An 18,241-nucleotide genomic window follows, 5' to 3' on the forward strand; every position below is an offset into this window, starting at 1 on the left:
ATACATACACTTTTTTGGGATCATATTTTCTATTCCACTATTTAATCAAAAACCTTTGGGGATCAGTTAAATTGGGGGATAGTCTGTGTTGGTACGTGTGAGAGAGATCCACCTTTCCAAGTTGTTGGGGTTCATCTCATACTTCTGAAGGTTTGAGGGTGCTGCCTGTTCCATACTCCCCCTACTCCTAGCCTTTTAGGGGTACAAACAATAGTAATTGGGGCCTAGTGTGGTTGTGTACGTGTGATATACATACACTTTTTTGGGATCATATTTTCTATTCCGCTATTTAATCAAAAACCTTTGGGGATCAGTTAAATTGGGGGATAGTCTGTGTTGGTACGTGTGAGAGAGATCCACCTTTCCAAGTTGTTGGGGTTCATCTCATACTTCTGAAGGTTTGAGGGTGCTGCCTGTTCCATACTCCCCCTACTCCTAGCCTTTTAGGGGTACAAACAATAGTAATTGGGGCCTAGTGTGGTTGTGTACGTGTGATATACATACACTTTTTTGGGATCATATTTTCTATTCCGCTATTTAATCAAAAACCTTTGGGGATCAGTTAAATTGGGGGATAGTCTGTGTTGGTACGTGTGAGAGAGATCCACCTTTCCAAGTTGTTGGGGTTCATCTCATACTTCTGAAGGTTTGAGGGTGCTGCCTGTTCCATACTCCCCCTACTCCTAGCCTTTTAGGGGTACAAACAATAGTAATTGGGGCCTAGTGTGGTTGTGTACGTGTGATATACATACACTTTTTTGGGATCATATTTTCTATTCCGCTATTTAATCAAAAACCTTTGGGGATCAGTTAAATTGGGGGATAGTCTGTGTTGGTACGTGTGAGAGAGATCCACCTTTCCAAGTTGTTGGGGTTCATCTCATACTTCTGAAGGTTTGAGGGTGCTGCCTGTTCCATACTCCCCCTACTCCTAGCCTTTTAGGGGTACAAACAATAGTAATTGGGGCCTAGTGTGGTTGTGTACGTGTGATATACATACACTTTTTTGGGATCATATTTTCTATTCCGCTATTTAATCAAAAACCTCTGGGGATCAGTTAAATTGGGGATAGTCTGTGTTGGTACGTGTGAGAGAGATCCACCTTTCCAAGTTGTTGGGGTTCATCTCATACTTCTGAAGGTTTGAGGGTGCTGCCTGTTCCATACTCCCCCTACTCCTAGCCTTTTAGGGGTACAAACAATAGTAATTGGGGCCTAGTGTGGTTGTGTACGTGTGATATACATACACTTTTTTGGGATCATATTTTCTATTCCGCTATTTAATCAAAAACCTTTGGGGATCAGTTAAATTGGGGGATAGTCTGTGTTGGTACGTGTGAGAGAGATCCACCTTTCCAAGTTGTTGGGGTTCATCTCATACTTCTGAAGGTTTGAGGGTGCTGCCTGTTCCATACTCCCCCTACTCCTCATCTAGCCTTTTAGGGGTACAAACAATAGTAATTGGGGCCTAGTGTGGTTGTGTACGTGCGAGATACATACACTTTTTTTGATCATATTTCCTATTCCGCTATTCAATAAAAACCTTTGAGGATCAATTGAATTGCGGGATAGTCTGTGTCGGTACGTGTGAGAGAGATCCACCTTTCCAAGTTGTTGGGGTTCATCTCATACTTCTGAAGGTTTGAGGGTGCTGCCTGTTCCATACTCCCCCTACTCCTCATCTAGCCTTTTAGGGGTACAAACAATAGTAATTGGGGCCTAGTGTGGTTGTGTACGTGTGATATACATACACTTTTTTTGGATCATATTTTCTATTCCGCTATTTAATCAAAAACCTTTGGGGATCAGTTAAATTGGGGGATAGTCTGTGTTGGTACGTGTGAGAGAGATCCACCTTTCCAAGTTGTTGGGGTTCATCTCATACTTCTGAAGGTTTGAGGGTGCTGCCTGTTCCATACTCCCCCTACTCCTCATCTAGCCTTTTAGGGGTACAAACAATAGTAATTGGGGCCTAGTGTGGTTGTGTACGTGCGAGATACATACACTTTTTTTGATCATATTTCCTATTCCGCTATTCAATAAAAACCTTTGAGGATCAATTGAATTGCGGGATAGTCTGTGTCGGTACGTGTGAGAGAGATCCACCTTTCCAAGTTGTTGGGGTTCATCTCATACTTCTGAAGGTTTGAGGGTGCTGCCTGTTCCATACCCCCCCTACTCCTCATCTAGCCTTTTAGGGGTACAAACAATAGTAATTGGGGCCTAGTGTGGTTGTGTACGTGCGAGATACATACACTTTTTTTGATCATATTTCCTATTCCGCTATTCAATAAAAACCTTTGAGGATCAATTGAATTGCGGGATAGTCTGTGTCGGTACGTGTGAGAGAGATCCACCTTTCCAAGTTGTTGGGGTTCATCTCATACTTCTGAAGGTTTGAGGGTGCTGCCTGTTCCATACCCCCCCTACTCCTCATCTAGCCTTTTAGGGGTACAAACAATAGTAATTGGGGCCTAGTGTGGTTGTGTACGTGCGAGATACATACACTTTTTTTGATCATATTTCCTATTCCGCTATTCAATAAAAACCTTTGAGGATCAATTGAATTGCGGGATAGTCTGTGTCGGTACGTGTGAGAGAGATCCACCTTTCCAAGTTGTTGGGGTTCATCTCATACTTCTGAAGGTTTGAGGGTGCTGCCTGTTCCATACTCCCCCTACTCCTCATCTAGCCTTTTAGGGGTACAAACAATAGTAATTGGGGCCTAGTGTGGTTGTGTACGTGTGATATACATACACTTTTTTTGGATCATATTTTCTATTCCGCTATTTAATCAAAAACCTTTGGGGATCAGTTAAATTGGGGGATAGTCTGTGTCGGTACGTGTGAGAGAGATCCACCTTTCCAAGTTGTTGGGGTTCATCTCATACTTCTGAAGGTTTGAGGGTGCTGCCTGTTCCATACTCCCCCTACTCCTCATCTAGCCTTTTAGGGGTACAAACAATAGTAATTGGGGCCTAGTGTGGTTGTGTACGTGTGATATACATACACTTTTTTTGGATCATATTTTCTATTCCGCTATTCAATAAAAACCTTTCTAGGGCAAGATCTTAAATTACAGAAATATGAGGAGACCGTCAAATAAGGGCCGTGGCCTGGGTCGTGGTGCTGCTGGTAGAGCTCCTGTTGCAAGGAGAGGACATGGTCGATCTGTGCCAGCTACACGCACAAGTGAAACACCTTCCTCAAGTGTGAGTAGGCGACAGAACCTGCATCAGTATTTGGTAGGGCATCAAACGCCCCTAGAAGTGATGAGGCCAGAACAAGTTGAGGCGATAGTAGATTGGTTTGCTGCTGACAGTGCCTCCAGTTCCTTCACATTGTCTCCCACCCAGTCTACTGCAGAAAGGTCAGAGTTGGCACCTGCAGCCAATGTCCAACCGTCTTTCACCTCACCCCCTTGCAAATCAGGCCAGCAGTCTGAGCCCCAAGCCATACAGCAGTCTCTTATTCTTTTTGAGGACTCTGTCAGCAGGGTTTCCCAGGGCCATCCACCTAGCCCTGCCCCAGAAGTGGAAGAGATTGAGTGCAGCGATGCCCAACCACTTATTTCTCAAGATGAGTACATGCAAGGATCATCGCAGCACGTCTCCGATGATGACGAAACGCAGGTGCCAACTGCTGCGGCGTTCAGCATTGTGGAGACCGACAAGGAGGGCAGGGGTGAAGACTGGGTGGAAGATGATGTGGAGGACGATGAGGTCCTCGACCCCACATGGAATGAACGTCATGCAGGTGACCTGAGTAGTTTGGAGGAAGAGGCGGTGGTCGCACAGAGCCACCAGCACAGCAGAAGAGGGAGCAGGGTGCAGAAGCGGAGCGGCCGTGCCCTAGACACTACGCCCGCTACTGCCCAACGCAGCAAGGGAACGAGCGCACCAAAGTCAGCTCAAAGGAGTTCTCTAGCGTGGAAGTTCTTTAGAAAATGTGCTGATGACAGGACACGAGTGGTTTGCACCCTGTGCAATCAGAGCTTGAAGCGAGGCATGAACCTTCTCAACCTGAGCACAACCTGCATGATCAGGCATCTAAGTGCAAAGCACGAGCTGCAGTGGAGTACACACCTTCAAAACCAAGAAACGTCTCTGGCTCATCCTGCTTCCTCTTCTGCTGCAGTCTCGGCCGCTCCAGCCACATCTGTAGTGATACCGGCACCTGCCACCCCGCAAACAGACGATCTGTCAGCAACACCACCACCTGGGTCACCAACAACCATCTCCACAATGTCCCGTGGAAGCGTTCAGCTTTCCATCTCCCAAACACTTGAGAGGAAGAGGAAGTATCCCCCTACCCACCCGCGATCCCTGGCCCTGAATGCCAGCATTTCAAAATTATTGGCCTTTGAAATGCTGTCATTCCGTCTGGTGGAGACGCACAGTTTTAAAAACCTTATGTCGGTGGCTGTCCCACAGTACGTCGTGCCCAGCCGCCACTACTTTTCCAGGCAAGCCATCCCTTCCCTGCACAACCAAGTGGGGGAAAATATCAGGTGTGCACTGCGCAACGCCATCTGTGCCAAGGTCCACCTAACTACGGATACGTGGACCAGTAAGCACGGTCAGGGGCGTTATATCTCCCTAACGGCACACTGGGTAAATGCAGTGGCGGATGGGCCTGAGGCGGATAGCAATTTGGCGCATGTCCTTCCACCACCGAGGATTGCAGGGCGCTTCAGTTTGCCTCCTGTTCGTAACTCCTCCTACTCCGCTTCCTCATCCTCTACCGCCTCCTCATCCGGACAGCGTAACACCTTCACCACCAACTTCAGCACGGCCAGGGGTAAACGACAGCAGGCAGTTTTACAACTTGCCTGTTTGGGGGACAAACCACACACCGCGCAGGAGTTGTGGAGGAGCATGGAACAGCAGACAAATGAGTGGTTGCTGCCAGCGAGCCTCAAGCCCGGCCTGGTGGTGTGTGATAACGGGCGAAATCTCATAGCAGCTCTGGGCCTAGCCGGTTTGACGCACATCCCTTGCCTGGCGCATGTGCTGAATTTGGTGGTGCAGAGGTTCCTTAAAAACTACCCCGATATGTCAGAGCTGCTGCAGAAAGTGCGGGCCGTTTGTGCGCACTTTCGGCGTTCTCACCCTGCTGCTGCTCGCCTGGCAGCGCTGCAGCGTAACTTCGGCCTTCCCGCTCACCGCCTCATATGTGACGTGCCCACAAGGTGGAACTCCACCTTGCACATGCTGGAAAGACTGTGCGAGCAGCAGCAGGCCATAGTGGAGTTTCAGCTGCAGCACGCACGCGTGAGTCGCTCTGCGGAACAGCACCACTTCACCACCAATAACTGGGCCTCCATGCGAGACCTGTGTGCCTTGTTGCGCTGTTTTGAGTACTCCACCAACATGGCCAGTGGCAATGACGCCGTTCTCAGCTTAACTATCCCACTTCTATGCCTCCTTGAAAAAACAATTCGGGCGATGATGGAAGAGGATGTGGCACAGGATGAGGAGGAGGAGGAGGATGAAGAGGTAACATTTCCAAGGCTTTCAGGGCAGTCATTCGCAAGGGGCTCCGAGGGTGGGTTCCTGCACACGCAAACGCCAGGGACGCAATTGTCCAGCAGGGGCACAGTTCTGGAGGATGAGGAGGATGAGGAGGAGGAGGAGCTGGAGGAGGAGATGGAACCATGTTCACAGCAGGGTGGCACCCAGGCCAGCTCATGGCCATCACTGGTGCGTGGCTGGGGGGATACAGAGGACACGGACGATACACCTCCCACAGAGGACAGCCTTTCATCGCCTCTGGGCAGCCTGGCACACATGAGCGATTACATGCTGCAGTGTCTCCACAACGACCGCCGAGTTGCCCACATTCTAACTTGTGCTGATTACTGGGTGGCCACGCTGCTGGATCCCCGTTACAAGGACAACGTACCGTCCTTAATTCACTCACTGGAGCGCGATCGCAAGATGCGCGAGTACAAGCGCACGCTGGTAGACGCCATGCTGCTGGCATTCCCATCTGACAGCGGGGCCACAGTGGAAGCACAAGGCAGAGGAGGAGGAGGAGGAGGTCGCCAACGCAACCAGGGCACCGCCAGCACCTCAGAAGGCAGGGTTAGCATGGCCGAAATGTGGAAAAGCTTTGTCAGCACGCCACAACAAACAGCAGCACCAGCAGCTCAGATGGAACGTCTTAGCAGGAGGCAGCATTTTACCAACATGGTGGAGCAGTATGTGTGCACACGCCTACATGTAGTGAATGACGGGTCTGCCCCCTTCAACTTCTGGGTCTCCAAATTGGGCACATGGCCTGAGCTTGCCCTTTACGCCTTGGAGGTGCTGGCGTGCCCTGCAGCCAGTGTATTATCTGAACGGGTATTTAGCACGGCTGGGGGCGTTATAACAGACAAGCGCAGCCGCCTGTCCAGAGACAATGTGGACAAGCTCACGTTCATTAAAATGAACCAGGCATGGATCCCACGGGACTTTTCCGTACCTTATGCAGAATAGCAATGGATACCGACCTTACCCACCCATTGTTCCATTTTTGCTCTTTCTCACTCTTTTGGGGTGTACCCTCATTTAAAATTTTTGAAAAGAAGCAGTGTTGGCTACCTCGTCCTCCTCCTCAGGGCCAGATTAATGTAGGGGCTATTGGAGCTGCAGCTCCAGGCCCCTACCTTTTATATAGGCCCCGGGTTGGCCATATTCACTGTTACCGCTCTTCTGTCACTTGTAAACACAGAAGTCTGGCTTCTATGCTCGCTTCCCCAGGCAGCACCCTCAGAACCTCCCCACACAGCGTGAAGGCCGGACAAGGAGGGACAGTTGGCGATGCATGGATGTGTTTATGGGCTTCAGAGACAGCATCCCATGTTGAATTAGGCATGCATGGCTGCACCCTTCCTCCTCTGGGTGCATGGCAAGGCACGGCCCTTAAGGCCCTTCAAAATCCTCAGCACCAAGCCCATGATGCTGTTAATCCGGCCCTGGTCCTCCTCCACCGCCGCTTCCACCTACACCGCCCATAGGTGTGCGCAGCCTATTGCATTAAGGTGTGCACCCCAAAGTTGAAATACACATGCATGTGTTTGCCAGCAGGGAGAGTAATGTATCGGGGCCATGTACCTGTAGGCAAGGAGAAATAGAGCAGAGCAGGTCCCAGGGAGATCTTTCCCATCTCCTCACTGGCAATGCTATGTGCCCTAGGTGATTAGGGTGTGCCCAGGCACACCCAGCACACCCTGTGCGCACGCCTATGTCACCGCCACATCCACCACCACCTCAACCTCCCTCCTACTCCATATGGGCCTCGTCCTTCAGAGATGAAGAAGAACATTGTTTTATTTTTCTGTTTTTTTTTTGTTGTTTTAAGTTATTTCCCTATCCACATTTGTTTGCAGAGCACTTGCCATGCTCTTAATTACGTTTTGCTGCCATTTGCAGCACTCTAGCCCTTTCCTTTGGTGTTTTAGAGCCATTTTAGTGCCTTAAAGTTCGGGTCCCCATTGACTTCAATGGGGTTCGGTGTCCGGGAAAAGTTCGGTAAAAGTCCGGGACACGGACCCGGACTTTTTTTTAAAGTTCGGCCGAACCCGTCGAACACGGACATCTAGGTGTTCGCTCAACCCTAGTCATTATCATGTCTCATGCCACCTCACCCTGGCCTGCTGTAAGGGGGGATCTATATGGGGGACGGGACCTCACCTCACCCTGGCCTGCTGTAAGGGGGGAGATCTATATAGGGGACTGGACCTCACCTCACCCTGGCCTGTTGTAGGGGGGGATCTATATGGGGGACCTCACCTCACCCTGGCCTACTGTAAGGGGGATCTATATGGGGGGATCATGTCCCCCATATAGATCCCCCTTACAGCAGGCCAGGGTGAGGTGAGGTCCCGTCCCCCATTTAGATCTCCCCCTCTTACAGCAGGCCAGGTTCCCCATAAAATAGATCCCCTTTACATAGTTTTGTCAGTGTTCTCACACAGTCAGTCAGACAGTCATTCACTAGACTAGTACAGCCAGTACTACTCCAGTCCTACCTTTTTTTCACCTGTGTCCCGACTCCTGATCACAGGCTAGGTTTTTCTCCTGCAGGCTGCAGCACCACTGTCACCAGGCTCTCTGGCCTCTCACCTGCCGGCTTCTTCTGCTGCTGCGGCTGCCTGGCCTGGTGGTTCTCTCACACGCTGCGCTGGGCGGCCGCTGCACGGGTTAGTCCCTCCCCCAGACAGTCCCTCTCCGCACCGCATGTCTGGCCTGTCTCCCCCGCCCCCCCACCACTCCACAATGGGCGACGCCGGCTCCGGCTGGATCGGATTTGGCCGGGAGCCGAGCTGCACAGCCAGCAGTGAGAGTGAGCCAGGGGCAAAGAGAGCTGCGAGTGCGAGCGGAGCGGAACGAAATGCCCGAAACTGGAGAAATAGTCCCTGACAGCGAAGTGGTACTAGCGGAGGGTGTGCCGAACCCTCGAGACTGACCCACCGAACCCCTGGGGTTCGATCGAACCCAGGTTAAGAACCACTGTTCTAAACTAATTATGATGCCTGGAACATGAGCTGTGAATGAGGGAGCGAATCCTTTAACAGAACAGACTCTCCTCTCCTCCATTCACAGCTCATGTTACAGGGAGTGTAATCAATGAAAGAACGTTTCTCAGTGGGGGAGAGGGCAGGAGGGGGGGGGGGGGTATCCTCATCCCCTTTCATAAACAACCCTGAACAATTTTAATAACTTAAAGTAGAACTTTGGGCACAGAGATTTCTTATAAATCCTGTTGTGTAAAGAACTTTTACCTTTCCCTTTTCTTGTCATTAGAAAAATGTATAACAAGTTAACAACTTTCCTAACAAGCTCCACTTAGACAAGCTGTATGTACATCTACTTACAATTTTTATACTTTGCCATGCAATGCTCAGTACCAAGACTGTGACTACGATTCCCTACACTACCTTCAGCATCAGGGCAGTTAAAGAGTTAACAGCAAGCATAGATACTAAATGTCATTAAATGTCTTCCCTGCAAATGACGACAAATCCTTGCCCTAGCTGGGTTCCTGTAATATGGGAGAAGAAAGAATGAGGATGCTGTGCAGTTAGTGATGCATTGCAGCAGGGGTCTCCAAACTTTCTACACAAAGAGCCAGTTTATTGTCCTTCGGACCTTAGGGGGGCTGAACTGCGGCCATTGGGAGTAGACATTTTCCTGACATCACCACATTTGGGAATTATGGATGGAATAGTGCCCCGGGCCGTCATTAGTAACATTGGGAGGATTAGTGCCCCATTGTTGGTAAAATTGGGAGGAATAGTGCCCCAGCATTGGTAACATTGAGAGGAATAGTGCCCCAGCATTGGTAACATTGAGAGGAATAGTGCCCCAACATTGGTAACATTGAGAGGAATAGTGCCCCAGCATTGGTAACATTGAGAGGAATAGTGCCCCAACATTGGTAACATTGAGAGGAATAGTGTCCCATCGTTGATAACATTTGGAGGAATAGTGCCCCAACATTGGTAACATTTGGAGGAATAGTGTCCCATCAATGATAACATTGGGAGGAATAGTGATCCATTATTGGTAACATTGGGAGGATTAGTGCCCCATCGCTGGTAACATTGGGAGGAATAGTGCCCCGTCGTTGGTAATATTGGAGGAAAAGTGTCCCATCGTAGGTAACATTGGGAGGAATAGTGCCCCATCATTTGTATCAGTGGGAGGAACAGTGCCCCATCATTGGTAACATTGGGAGGAATAGTGCCCCGTCATTGGTAATATTGAGAGGAATAATGTCCCATCGTTGGTAACATTGGGAGCAATAATGCCCCATCGTTGGTAACATTGGAAGGAATTGTGCCCCGTCTTTGGTAACATTTGGAGGAATAGTGATCCATTAATGGCAACATTGGGAGGAATATTGCCCCCTCATTGGTAACATTGGGAGGAATAGTGCTCCATCATTGGTATCATTGGAAGGAATAGTGCCCCATCATTGGTAACATTGGGAGGAATAGTGCCCCGTCATTGGTAACATTAAGAGGAATAGTGCCCCGTCATTGGTAACATTGAGAGGAATAGTGCCCCGTCATTGGTAACATTGAGAGGAATAGTGCCCCCTCATTGGTAACATTGGGAGGAATAATGCCCCATCATTGGTATCATTGGAAGGAATAGTGCCCCATCATTGGTAACATTGGGAGGAATAGTGCCCCGTCATTGGTAACATTGAGAGGAATAGTGCCCCGTCATTGGTAACATTGAGAGGAATAGTGCCCCGTCATTGGTAACATTGAGAGGAATAGTGCCCCATCATTGGTAACATTGGGAGGAAGAGCGCCCCATCGTTGGTATCAGTGGGAGGAAGAGCGCCCCATCGTTGGTATCAGTGGGAGGAAGAGTGCCCCATCCTTGGTATCAGTGGGAGGAAGAGTGCCCCATCCTTGATATCAGTGGGAGGAAAAGTGCTCCATCGTTGGTGTCAGTGGGAGGAATAGTGCCCCATCGTTGGTGTCAGTGAGAGGAATAATGCCCCATCATTGGTGCCAGTGGGAGGAATAGTGCCCCATTGTTGGTGTCAGTGGGAGGAATAGTGCCCCAAGGGCCAGATAGAGGCAATCAAAGGGCCGCAGTTTGAAGTTGACTGCATTATCTGATCCATTGGTGCCAGTGGGAGGAATAGTGCCCCATCATTGGTAACATTGGGAGGAATAGTGCCCCAGCACTAGTAACATTGGAAGGAATAGTGCCCCATCATTAGTATTAGTGGAAGGAATAGTGCCCATCTTTGGTAACATTGGGAGGAATAGTATCCCATCGTTGGTAACATTGGGAGGAATAGTGCCCCATCATTGGGAGGAATAGTGTCCCGTCTTTGGTAACTTTGGGAGGAATAGTGTCCCGTCTTTGGTTACATTGGGAGGAATAGTGCCCTGTCACTGGTATCATTTGGAGGAATAGTGCCCCGTCATTGGTAACATTGGAAGGAATAGTGCCCCATCATTGGTAACATTGGGAGCAATAGCGCCCCATCATTGGTAACATTGAAAGGAATAGTGCCCCATTGCTGGTATCAGTGAGAGGAAGAGTGCCCCATCGTTGCTAGTATTGGGAGAAATGGTGCCCCATCATTGGTAACATTGGGAGGAATAGTGCCCCATCGTTGGTAACATTGGGAGGAATAGTGCCCCCATTGTTGTTAACATTGGGAGGAATAGTGCCCTATTGTTGGTGTCAGTGGGAGGAATAGTGCCCCATCATTGGTGCCAGTGGGAGGAATAGTGCCTCATCATTGGTGCCAGTGGGAGGAATAGTGCCCTATCATTGGTGCCAGTGGGAGGAATAGTGCCCCATTGTTGTTAACATTGGGAGGAATAGTTCCCCATTGTTGGTGTCAGTGGGAGGAATAGTGCCCCAAGGATCCAATCAGCTACCAGCTTTCACCAATCAGGGCAATGAATGATGAATTCTGATTTGTTGCCAGCCACTGTGCATTGAAAACCTCAGCTTGTTAAGTTAAGCTTTGACATTAAGCCCTTGTTCACAGGTCTGTCAAGTTGCAGCCTATTGCTGCCAATGGCACCGTTCCAATCGGTGCGACGCTGACTTTGCGGCGCCGCACCGATTTGCAAAAGTAGTTCCTGCACTACTTTTGGCGACTTCGAGTGCAACTTCAATATACATCTGTGCATGAAGCTGCACAGATGTCTTTCAAGCCAGACCAGAAATCACACTGAAATGTGTCTTTGAAATCGTGCGATTTCAGGTAAAGTTGCACGACTTCAAAGCCACGATCAATATGAACGAAGGCTAAAACCTAGAAGCTGATTGGTTACTATGCACCAGATTCTGTGTGCACCAGCTTTTAGAAATCTATGCACAGCCTGCTTTCTGCTCTAATCCCCAGGACCACTCTCCAGGACATCAAAAGCAATGAATACATTAAGTGTAAGCTCACCTTCCTAAAGGCACATCAACATGCAAGGACCATCTTAAGACAGCTGCTTATCTTACATGTCTATATACTCAATATTACAAAAAGACAAATGGTAATGGTTCAATTCCTTTATTGCTGGCTAAAAAGGTTTGCAATGGGGAGTGGGGAAATAACTAATTACAAAAAAACGTCATCAAGTTACTGTAATTTGCCAATTGCTCTTTTTCTTATAAAAAGAATAACAGGATTCTGTATACGTCTACATATCTCCAAATTACTCCTATGAGAAAGAGGGATGCATTTTAGTGCTTAATAACAAAATCAAGACAATCAAATAAATAAATAATGAAAAATAAGTATAGTGATAAAAGTGATGATAATAATAATAATAGTAGTAGTAATAGTAGGAGTAGTCATATAGTGATAAAAGTGATGATAATAATAATAATAGTAGTAGTAGTAGTAGTAGTAATAGTAGTAGTAGTCATATAGTGATAAAAGTGATGATGATAAAATTAATAATAATAATAGTAGTAGTAGTAGTAGTAATAGTAGTAGTAGTAGTAGTAATAGTAGTAGTAGTAGTAGTAGTAGTAGTAGTCATATAGTGATAAAAGTGATGATGATAAAATTAATAATAATAATAGTAGTAGTAGTAGTAGTAATAGTAGTAGTAGTCATTTTAATAATATTAAATTAACACCAGTGTGTTCAATGTGAGCAACAACTACATAAAAAAGGCAGCAGGATGCCCAATAAAACTTCAATAATATTGATCATCAAATGCAGTGTTATTAATCTCAAATTGCAGAGATGCCCAGAAAATAAATAATAATAGTAATAATAATGGTAATAATTTGGGCTACATTGGCAATTAAAGCAGCCCCAGCCTTAATTCGTTTTGAATACCTTTATTCTAGTATATAAAATATCTTCTTCAATATTTTGAAGGCTTGATAGAAATGTTAGTGCAATATAAACATTTTCTTCAGCTTATTAGCATTCATCTCTTATTTAATATTTATTTACAGTATACAGGTCTATATTTCCGATCTGAGCCTGACATTTGACCCAGAAGGGTTTTAGTTTAAATATATGGTAAAGTTGTTATTCCTATGTCTGGAGAACATTATTAGCCACTTGCCGACCAGTTGACGCAGATATACGGCGGCAGGTTCCCGCGAATCATCGTACCCGTACAGCGATTCATGGGGGCGTGCGCGTGCCACCGGAGGCACGCACACGTGCCCATTTGCCAGCAGGGAAGCGGATCTGCAGGGCCGGCGGCCTTGATTGCTCCCGGACAACCGCGATTGCTCCCGGTGGAGACAGAACGGTGGTCTACTGTTAACACAGCAGACCGTTGTTCTGTCAGCAATCAACACAGAGCTCCTGTGTTCCTCCTATTTAGGAACACAGGTCTCTGTGTTGATTCTATTAGCCCATCCCCCTCACAGTTAGAAAACACTCCCTAGGCATACATGTAACCCTTTGATCGCCCCTGGTGTTAACCCCTTCCCTGCCAGTGTCATTATTACAGTAACAGTGCACATTTTTTACCACTGATTACTGCAGTAATGTCACTGGTCCCCCCAAAAGTGTCAAAAAGGTCAGTTAGGGGTCCGATCTGTCTGCCGCAATGTCGCAGGTCCCGCTAAAAATCGCTGATCGCTGCCATTACTAGTAAAAAATAAAAAATAAATAAAAATGACACAAATCTTTCCCCTAGTTTGTAGACGCAATAACTTTTGCGCAAACCAATCAAAATACGCTTATTAGTAATTTTTTTTTACCAAAAATATGTAGCAGAATACAAATTAGATATGTACAGCAGCCCAATAGCTGGGTGATGCCCTTGGGGCTATTTTTAAACTGTATTTATTTTTAATAAACTTGGATGGTTTTACCTATATACTGCACTATGAGGAGTCCCTTCTTTTTCATCTGACCTGAGATTCACAGGAGGTCCCCTTTGAGACGCAGACCTGGCACAGTGGACCCAGAGCCTGGAAACATCATAAGCTCTGTTTGATCATAAGAGAACAGGGATCCATTACCTCTGGTGAGTCTTTATTTTTAACACACCCTAAGTGCCTGGTCACACTTGTGCGATGCGGGAAGGCTGCGAATTCGCAGCCTGTTCCAGCATCGCAAACGCACATCTGGCAGTTCACACTGCCATATGCGATACGCAGGGGGTGTCAATGAAATGTTAACGACACCCCCAGTTTGATCGCATATCGCAGTTCGATCTGACAGTTCGCACAGGATCGGATCGCACAAGTGTGAACCGCTGTGCGATCCGATCCTGATGCGGCTGGAAAAAAGGGTCCTGTGCGTCTTTTGGTGCGGATGCAGTGCGAATTTCAGCCATACAAAGTGTATGGCTGAATTCGCATCCGCACCTCCGATCGCATGTAATGAAGGAGCAGTGCGCTCCGATATTACATGCGATCGCCGCACTCGCAGTAGTGTGAACCGGCCCTGAAGGTGATTGGAGGTTCCCACCACCGTAAGATTCCTTACCACCTGCATGTCCTGGATATTTCACATGGTTGCTTCCACTGGAAGAGGCTCTATTTGATGGACTATTGATTTGAATAGCTTTGTAGGTTGCACAGAGCACTTTATGTAATCACAACTTGCACAGCAATTAATTATTTATGCACTTTACTTCAAATTAACATTGTATATGAATTATCTATTTATTCTATATGAATTCCATTGGCACAACCAGTTTATGTGATTACTAGCACAGTATACAATTTTTTTATATATTATTTATGATAGCACGTATGCACTTTAGTGGTTGTATAGGAATGACTTATTCCATATGAATTATATTTGGCACAGCATAGAATTTCTACATTATTTGTGACAGCACATATGCACTTTCGTGGTTATAGGGAACTTTGCGCTGCTTGAATTGTGGTCGCTTCTGCGATTCTGAGATTTCGACTTTTTCCTTTGTGGACGTGGGGCAGCAGCAAGTCCTTCACATTGGGTTTACTGATTATTCCTGGCGCAAGTGTTTATACTTCATTTATAGAATACAAATTGGCCCAAAATGATGAAAAAATTTGATTTTAATTTTTTTTTCATTGGGAATGTTCTATAGCAGAAAGTAAAAAAAAAAATATATATATATTTTTCAGAATTGTCGCTCTTTTTTTGTATATAGCGCAAAAAATAAAAATCGCACAGGTGATCAAATACCACCAAAAGAAAGCTCTATTTGTGTGAAAAAAAGGACATCAATTTTGTTTAGGTACAGCGTCGCACGACCGCACAATTGTCAGTTAAAGTAACGCAGTGCCGAATCGCAAAAGATGGCCTGGTGATTAAGGGGGAAAATCTTCCAGTCCAGAATTGGTTAAAAGACAATTCTGAATAAATACAGCTAAACACAACTCCAACTTTCCTGACACTCCAACTTTCTATGCAGTGTGATATTAGAGCACTGATAAAATCTACTTACAGGAATGTTACCTGGATGTAGAAGACTTTAAAATTAGCACAAATAAAAATTTTGTAAAAATTCTGTTGGATGCCAAGGAGAAAACGTTAGACTATCTGTTCAGGGGCAACAAGTATCTTACAGGTTACTTATCCAATATACTGTACTTACAGTATACCCAGTAGTAGTGGTATTAAACCCACAAGCAAACATTTATTATATTGCAGCTTACCAATTCTTAGATGTGATGACTGCATTCGTTTTCTTTTTTTTTTAGGCTCTTTTTTCATCTGGTGATCCAGCCAGTAAGTCTGTGGTTTTCAACAAAACAAGCTCTCCTGCAAATGTATCAGTTAGAGGCTTTAGTTAAAGGCTTTAGATCAGGGATCAGGGCCATCTTACCGAATGGGCACACTGGACAGTTGCCCGGGGGCCCCACTTGCCCAGGGGGGCCCCACCTGACCAGCGACCCAGCCCCAGCCAAGCATTAGTCTCGATTCCCGTGTGCATCCCGCCGCCAAACTTAGCAGGTGGCAAGTGCCTGTCAGCCTGTCTGCCTCCATAAGAACAAGCGCACACACAGGACAGTCGAGTCTGACTCCCATCTGTGTGTGTATGCTCACCGGACCCAGCTGCCGAACGTGGAAGATGTCATTAGCCTGGCACTGCTGTACCAATAAATATAGCCTTATCGATAATTTGCATTTTTATTCTCGTGGGTAATTGTGTAGGCAGGGCCCTAGCGCACTGCATTGCCCGGGGCCCTTTAATGCTCTTAAGATGGTACTCCAGGGATCCTCAAACTACGGCCCTCCAACTGTTGTGGAACTACACATCCCATGAAGCATTGTAAAACTCTGACATTCCCAGACATGACTAGACATGATGGGAATTGTAGTTCCTGAACAACTGGAGGGCCAGAGTTTGAAGACCCCTGCTTTAGACAAACCATTTACCACTGACAGGGGTGCTTACAATGATCAGCTTTTATTTATGTAAAACCTTAATCCCAAAAAGGAAAAGAACTGTTGCTGTAACTTCTTTTGCAACTGCAGTGTGAGTTGGAGTTTGGCTTTCTATTCGATAGTGTATCTAAATCTGCTAGTTCATCTAAGCCCCCGTTCACATTAGGTCGCTCCGACTTAGGGGGCGACCTGTGAAGCCGCGTGCACCGCGACTTCGGCGTGACTTGCACGGACTTCATAAAATGAATGTCTATGCAAGTCGCCTCCAGGTCGCCCCGAAATCGTACAGGACCCTTTTTCCTATTAGAACGGCTCCTGTACTACTCAATGGACCCAACGGTGCGCGACTTGCCAGGCTGACCAAGTCCCCTGGCAAGTCGTAATAGTGTGAACCGGCTCTAACACTCCCCCACAGACTGGCAATGCTACTGTGCAAAGGTGTCTCTGTTGCACCTTCATCCAGATTGTAAGCACTCCAGTATACAGGGGGTGAGATACCGGCTGCATCACCAGGGGAAAACAGAGGAAAAAAGGCTAGAAAAGAAAACAAATGCAGCCACCACATCTAATAACTGGTAAGCTACAATAAATTCCATGTTTGGTTTTGGGTTTAATACCGCTTTAAGTCAAAAGGATATAGACACCTATGAAATAAATATCAATATTTACTACAATATAAAAAGACATAAAATAAAAACTTTACAAAATCTCATAAATGAATTGATTCCTTCTTGCTTTTCAGATGTAAATAAGCCCCCTCATCCCTTCCTAATAAATGAAAAACTCTTCAATATAAAATGCAGAGGGAACGTGTCCACATAAAAACCAGATGGTCAATAAATCCACATACAGTAAAGTTATGAGAAAATCCAAGTAATCACAACACACACACATTGTGCAATCTGATTAGATCTCAAGAAAAGAAAATTCTTTGTCTAATCCAGTTTTCATTTCAGGACAACCTGATGCCAGGATTACAGCTGGATGGGACTCCGAACTTTGCTGAGTTCATCCTAGGTTTAGTAACGGGATGTAATATGTGGGGTCTTACCAAGTCCACTTACCTATAATTACCAAGAATATTCCCGCTGCATAGTCCACCAGTGGATGTAGAGTAGACACATATTTCCCCTCCATGGTCCAAGTTTTGGGGATGGATTGTGAGGCCCTGTGCTATGGATGTGCACTCATGATCCTGCAATCAGAAGGACTTGGCTGGAGAGGCTTCTGATGAGCAGGGAGAGTGGGGGAACATTACTGAAACACGCTGCTGTCTGGAGGGATAGCGGAATCCTTCAGACTGCTGGAATCAAATCATTATAAGAGAAGGATGTGTGCTGTGCCGGAGAGGAGGGGGCTGTCTGTCTGTGTGACATTTATGTAGATGAGACACGTGTGATCAAAGGGGGCAGATATAGAACAGAAGATTTTACAACCCATAATGTTATACAGATATTCCACCCCGACATAAAGAAATGTATAAACTATGTATGAACCGGACCAAAAGCACATGGAGAATTTTCTGTACAGTACACACTGTTACCAGAGAGAAGAACAAAATATAATGTATGGGAGCTTACTAGTCCTTAGATGTGATAGTTGCATTTGTTTTCTTTTTTTTAGGCTTTTTTCCCCCACTTTTTTTCACCTGGTGATCCTGCCTAGGTTGACGATGCTTACTTATGGCGCTTTTCCACTGCATGGAACTGAACGGTTCGACTTGCTTTTGTGCTTTTCCACTGCTGGTACCGCATGGTATAGTGTAGGAACGGTTCGGTACAGCGGCGCTTTTCCACTGCTGGTACCGCATGGTATAGTGTAGGAACGGTTCGGCTCGCTTTTGTGCTTTTCCACTGCTGGTACCGCATGGTATAGTGTAGGAACGGTTCGGTACAGCGGCGCTTTTCCACTG

At 46.5% G+C, this 18,241-nt stretch overlaps 1 protein-coding gene across 1 annotated transcript in view; it reads right to left on the bottom strand.

Annotated features, from left to right (window-relative positions):
• LOC309549655 (opsin-5-like) overlaps positions 1–17,521 on the bottom strand; it is a 79,978-nt gene extending 62,457 nt beyond the window's left edge. The window contains exon 1 of the mRNA XM_082250037.1: positions 17,394–17,521. Within this exon, the coding sequence (XP_082106163.1) occupies positions 17,394–17,466 (73 nt within the window). The 5' untranslated portion in view covers positions 17,467–17,521. The remainder of the gene's footprint in view (positions 1–17,393) is intronic.
• Between the last annotated feature and the right edge of the window lie 720 nt (positions 17,522–18,241).

This window comes from Pelophylax lessonae (assembly GCF_965119305.1).
Source record: "Pelophylax lessonae genome assembly, chromosome: 3".
In the NCBI taxonomy this organism is placed as follows: domain Eukaryota; kingdom Metazoa; phylum Chordata; class Amphibia; order Anura; family Ranidae; genus Pelophylax; species Pelophylax lessonae.